The sequence below is a fragment of the Zeugodacus cucurbitae genome, chromosome 6 (assembly GCF_028554725.1).
Source record: "Zeugodacus cucurbitae isolate PBARC_wt_2022May chromosome 6, idZeuCucr1.2, whole genome shotgun sequence".
In the NCBI taxonomy this organism is placed as follows: Eukaryota; Metazoa; Arthropoda; class Insecta; order Diptera; family Tephritidae; genus Zeugodacus; species Zeugodacus cucurbitae.
The window spans coordinates 64,687,213-64,693,311 of record NC_071671.1 but is presented as its reverse complement, the minus strand read 5'-3'; the positions used below and the strand labels follow the sequence as shown (position 1 = coordinate 64,693,311).

General features: G+C 35.1%; 2 protein-coding genes across 2 annotated transcripts; both read right to left on the bottom strand.

Annotated features, from left to right (window-relative positions):
• Window positions 1–2,799: 2,799 nt before the first annotated feature.
• LOC105211712 (uncharacterized) lies at window positions 2,800–3,774 on the bottom strand. Its single transcript, XM_054233515.1, has 3 exons — window positions 3,329–3,774; window positions 3,109–3,273; window positions 2,800–3,036 (listed from the first exon to the last, which is right to left on the bottom strand). The coding sequence occupies exons 1-3, from the start codon at window positions 3,545–3,547 to the stop codon at window positions 2,881–2,883; spliced, it is 540 nt and encodes a 179-aa protein (XP_054089490.1). The 5' UTR covers window positions 3,548–3,774; the 3' UTR covers window positions 2,800–2,880.
• A 249-nt stretch (window positions 3,775–4,023) lies between these two features.
• Window positions 4,024–5,859, bottom strand: LOC114803933 (uncharacterized). The gene is made up of 4 exons (XM_054233514.1): window positions 5,800–5,859; window positions 5,580–5,738; window positions 5,352–5,516; window positions 4,024–5,292 (listed from the first exon to the last, which is right to left on the bottom strand). Exons 1-4 carry the CDS (start codon window positions 5,857–5,859, stop codon window positions 5,137–5,139), a joined length of 540 nt encoding a protein of 179 aa, XP_054089489.1. The 3' UTR covers window positions 4,024–5,136.
• Between the last annotated feature and the right edge of the window lie 240 nt (window positions 5,860–6,099).

The window sequence follows — 6,099 nt, the reverse complement described above, 5'->3', positions numbered from 1 at the left end:
TTTCCATACAAGCCCTTGATTCCGATCGTTCAGTTTGTATGGCAGCTATATGATATAGTGGTCCGATATCGGCAGTTCCGACAAATGAGCAGCTTCTTGAAGTGAAAATAACATCTACAAAATTTCAAAACGATATCTTAAAAACTGAAGGACTAGTTCCTATATATACAGACGGACAGACAGACGGATATGGCTAAATCGACTCAGCTCAACATGCTGATCATTTATATATACATATATTTTATAGGGTCTCCGACGCTTCCTTCTGGGTGTTACAAACATCGTGACAAACTTAATATACCCTGTCTGTTCAGGGTATAAAAACGGTTTCTGATCCAACAATGTGGATGTGGTACATCAATTATGGCTGAAGATTTTTGATGTTTCAGCATAGGGTTGTTCATATAACCATTTGAAAAAAAAATCGTTTAGTCTAGGAATGAGAATTTTCTAAGCTGAAACATTTTCGAAAAAATCTTGATTCTGACTCGAATATGAATGAAAAAGTTTGTACAAATTAGGTTCCATATCTTAAACACACCGTCAAATTGTTCAGAGTAAACATATAAAACGGTTCTCAAGCAGTACTCTACGATGTGCCCACGTTGTTCTCCATATTGTTATAGATCAACGCGAATATAATGAGCCTAATATATTCATAGTTCCTATAGACAAAGCATGATTCCATGGTTGAACATATCATTCCATCCCAAAATGAGTAGCTATGTTCTTGATTCAGAGATGCTCGTGATGTAGTTCGTGGAGCGTTTTTTTTACACAGTTACTCTATGTAGATCAATTCAAAGAGAGAACCCAAGAAGGTAGTATGATTTAGAGAGCACTAATTGAATATGTTTTATCGATAACTTTTCGAAAAGAACTTGTTAAAGCGGTGAGGCAAGAAAGATATTATATATTAGGTACTACAACTTGTAAGCTGTGTATATTTATTAGAAATATAAGAAATTTTTTTTTAAGAAATAAGATCGATGGAAAATTTAAAAACAAAAAGAAAAAAGGTTGTGAGACAAATATAATCAGTTTCAAAAATCCAAACTACTAAAAATCCTATTGAATTCCAAATGAGAAGTTTTACGGATGATTTCTACTGCATACACTTAATAAAAAAAAAGTTATTTTTAAACAAAATTTCACAAACTCCAAACCACTGTAACAAGTTATGTTCAAAACAACCTTTGCGCTAAAAGTTAGTCCTTTGTTTAGTTGTGTTGTGTTGCGTACGGTCAAAGGAGGGCGGAAATTACTGTGACTGCTAAATTAATCATATTACCTTAGCCATTATGATGTACTTATTCCTATATATCTATGTATATGCTGGCAAATATATACGACAGCATAAACAATGCAAAACATTTGCTGCTGATAGGTAAATACTAACAAGTCCATTATTCTCTCTTTCTATGTAAATAGATACAACTGCCTCAAAAGCATGGCTTGTACAGCATTTTTACAAGCAAAGTAGAAATGGCAAAGCAGATGAAAGTTTTGCGCTAAACATCAAGCTTGTCAGGTTATTAGACATCAGCACGAACAAACAGATAATTGGCAAAGCAAAAACAACTTTCTACAGAGCTTTATAGAAAGCTATATTGCAGCTATTGAGAATATACTTAAAGCTCAAAGCCTTTATTTAAAGCCAACAAATAACATAATATTTTAGTGTCTACAACGCAATTAAACCGAAGAATATATATTTACATTTGTTAAACATCGCTGATGCGCCCCACACCTTATAAATAATAGACAGCTAAATCTGCGCAGGAACTAATTAAATTTCGGGTTGCTAATATGATTTTATTAATTTTCTTCGTAAAATTTTGTGTACAAGCACATAACTGTTAAAAATATTTGAAATGCTTGCCTTTGCCGCCAACAAGTTAATTTGGCGCTGCTTTTTTACTCCGGCAACAAATACGAATGCCACAAAGAGAAGGCCTAAAAGTTGTTGCAGCGCGGTTGGGCACTTTGTAATCGTCGCGCCAGCAACTCAACGCACATTTATGGAATATTATTATATTTTTTTTCAACACAAAGCGGCAACTTTCGCTAAAGCAATAAAGCCGAAGACGGTTTAATGGTTGTAAAGTGGCAAAGAAATTCAAATGAAAGTATGCCAATTACTTTGCTTGCTGCGCTCCTTCTTGGAATATAAAATCATTTGAAAGGTCCGTTGGGATTGTAAAATAAAGGAGTTTTCATGCAACTTTTTTTAGATGTCTTAACTGACATACAGACATAATTGCAAATGCGGTGCTAGATGATTTTTATCTTTCAAGTTGCGTACTAAAAGCAATAGTTTATTGTTATTGTTGCAAGTTACCTGATACTTTTATAAGAACTCGTTTGCGAATTGAAAATAAGGGTTAGAGATTTAGGGAAACTCCATATATATACATAAATTCTGAGAGATTGTAAAAATATATAAACAGAAATTATAATATTAATCTATAGGTGGTTTCGTACCAAGGCATAGAGATGGAGGTCTACCCAAAATCCTTCGAGATCACATCAGATATATCTTGTACAGAGTGTATCATTTATATTTACAGTTATGTTTATAGATTTGGCGACCATATGGTATTTTTGAAACAATCTTAGCACCAATTGAAACACAAGACATTAACATCAGCCCCATCTAATTATTTTTACACTCTCTTTCTCATTTTGAATAAAGTACTGACATACAAATCCACATATCCATACACTTTACTATATCCTGAAAATAATTGTATGCGAACTCCGATATGAATAGATGTGTAGTAAATATAATTGGAGCTTTATTTTATGTATTCATAACCACAATAATTATGAAAAAAAATTCCCATGTCGCTGTGCTGATATATCACTTAAATTGTACATCTAAGAGAGAGTGAAATATATTTGCACCACAGCCCGTAAAACATTGTAGGTGTACCATGATGTTACGACTTGATAATCGCCTTTTGGAAACGGTAGTACATTTGAAAATAAATTATCGACATGACTTACGGGCAGCACGCTTACCTCAATGTCATGCTGGAAATGTGAAACAAAAAATTTTAATTTTCAATTAAAAACTATGAACATAGTAAGAGTAATCCAACTTACATTATAGGGGCAAGTGTGATTGACGTTGGAGTATTTGTGGAAGAAACTGTGCAGGTAACGCAACAAGACATTACCACCGGTGCGCAGGAATTTACAGCCATCCACTGTGACGTTGTAGAGAAAGGGCTTGTAACCGTTGGCGCGTTTCAGCGTAGCAACACCAACCTGAAAAGCAAAATTTTATTAATTACAATTCTTCTAAGTTCTAACTGCTACTCACTGATATATTATTTTTTGGTTCCTTCGCATGGAAATGATTAGCAGCCGAAATATATTTGAAAGTGCGATTCACTGAACGTATAAAACAGTATTTAATTGAGTTGTATTCCTTGTCCACGGCTTCGCATTTTATGTTTGTGAAGTCGGCTTTTCCGCTCACCAAAGTCCAAAAGCAGAAAATTATCAGATATCCATATACACCCTGTATATGTCCCGACATCTTGAGTGCATCAGCTACTATAAAAATATAAGACTGATTCAGAAAAGCAAACACATGGTACTAATTGGTATACAATTTACTTGCTGGTTAACGAAGTTCGAACACAAACTGATTTTTAATTGGTTTTTGGTCTCACGACCGCCGCAACTGAGTGCATTGAATGCTGTAATTCAATTCAAATATTGGCTATTTAGAGCCACAACTAAATTTAAATACATATGTACATAGAATTAACTTTATCTCAATAAAGCAATCGCATCGCTAATTACACTAGAAACTCATGCCACAGCTAAAGCATACATCAAAAATAAGGCAATGTGCTGATGTAACCACAAATGAAATAGTTAAATTAATATACTCAGCGTACTAGTGCCCAAGGTTAAACCACGACGAAATAAAAAAAAAATATATATATATATATATATATATCCATTATCCTGAGTTGACTTTGACTACTCCAAAGTAATGCCACAAATTGATTCTTTATCTTCCATTCTCAATTCACATAACCTAATATTGGCTCCCACGTCACTGTTGACAGTCATAAATTTGACGATGTAGATAATTTCGTATACCTAGGCACCAGCATCAACACCAATAATAATGTCAGCCTTGAAATCCAACGTAGAATAACTCTTGCCAACAGGTGCTACTATGAACTGAGTAGGCAATTGAAAAGTAAAATCCTCTCTCGACGAACAAAAACCAAACTCCACAAATCCCTCATCATTCCCGTCGTACTTTATGGTGTAGAAGCGTGAACGATGTCAACATCCGATGAGACAGCACTAGGAGTTTTATAGAGAAAGGTTTTGCGGAAGATAAACAACATTGGCAACGGCGAATATCGCAGACGATGGGACGATGAGCTGTATGTGTTATTCGACGACATAGACGATCCAGCGAATAAAAAACAGCGGCTACGCTGGTTAGGTCATGTTGTTCGAATGGAGGAAAGTGCTCCAGCTCTGAAAGTATTCGATGCAGTACCCGCTAGTGAAAGCCGAGGAAGAGGGATATCCCCACTCCGATGGAAGCACGAGGTGGAGAAGGTCCTGTCTTCACTTGGTACTCCCAATTGGTGCCAAACTGTCAAAATGATAGTTGCATGACGCACAGTTGTGGACTCGGCTATAACCGCGTAAGCGTTGTCTACGCCAGTCAGGAAAAAGAAGAAGTAAAATAATAGTGAGAGTATGGGTTGTATCCGAACTCCCGTACTTGTTATGTACAGCTTGTTCTTCAATAAAACCGTAATATAATTTTTGCTCGGCGATTCTATGTAAAATCTGAAACATTCTTAGAACCTATGGAAACATAAAGCATACGTATCTACTCTCAGCACCGCTCCAATTATATTCAAACTTTCAATTATCTATTTAGCGTGTTCTTCCTCACTTTGGTTGAAGTACTTAAATTTGTCCGAACCCATATAGAACCCAATTCACGGTACCATTTCACCAGAAATCAAAACCTTTCAACGAACTTTATTTTTCATTCATTACATATTTTTTTGTACCTTCATTTAAAATACAAAAAAATTCCTCTCTTTCCTCCTACAGATGCTACTGGCCTGTTATATTTGACACTTAAGATAGTGTGAAATATATTCTCACAACAGCGCGCAAAATATTATAGGTATACCATGATGTTACGAATTGGTAATCGCCCTTTGGAAATGGTAGTACTTTTGTAAATAAATTATCAATGTGACTAACCGGCAGTACGTTTACCTCAATGTCATGCTGAAGAATTGAAATAAATAAATTTAGAAATTTCAAATATAATACTGTAAACTACATACGTTATAAGGACAAGTGTGATTGACGTTAGAATACTTATGGAAGAAACTATGTAAGAAACGCAGCAAGGCATTACCGCCGGTGCGCAAAAATTTGCAGCCATCCACTGTGACGTTGTAGAGAAAGGGTTTATAGCCATTGGCGCGTTTCAGCGTGGCAACACCAACCTGAAAACGGAAAGATATTAAATATATATGTAACACAAGTTATTCTAAGTTGAAACTACTCACTGATATATTATTCTTTGGCTCCTTCACATGGAAATGATTAGCCGCCGATATATATTTGAAAGTGCGATTCACTGAGCGTATAAAACAGTATTTAATTGAGTTGTATGCCTTGTCCACGGCTTCGCATTTTATGTTTGTGAAGTCGGCCTTTCCACTCACCTTGGAAAACATGATACATTTATTTAATTATCGATATAATGAAATAAATTTTTCAACTAACCAAAGCACAAAGACAGAAAATCGCCAGATTTCTATATACGCCGTATAGATCGCGCGACATGTCGAGTGCAACATCAGCTTTTCAAATAAAAGATTGATCAAACAAACTGCAATGAAGTTCGAACACTAACTGATTTTTAATTGATTTTTGTCTCGCGACCACCATAACTGTGTACATTAATTCAACTCGAATGGTGGCTATTTTAAGCCACAGCTAAAATAAATTTAATATATCAAATTTAAAGTAATTTTATCGCATTAAAACAATCACATCGCTAATTACATTAGAAATTCGTACAAT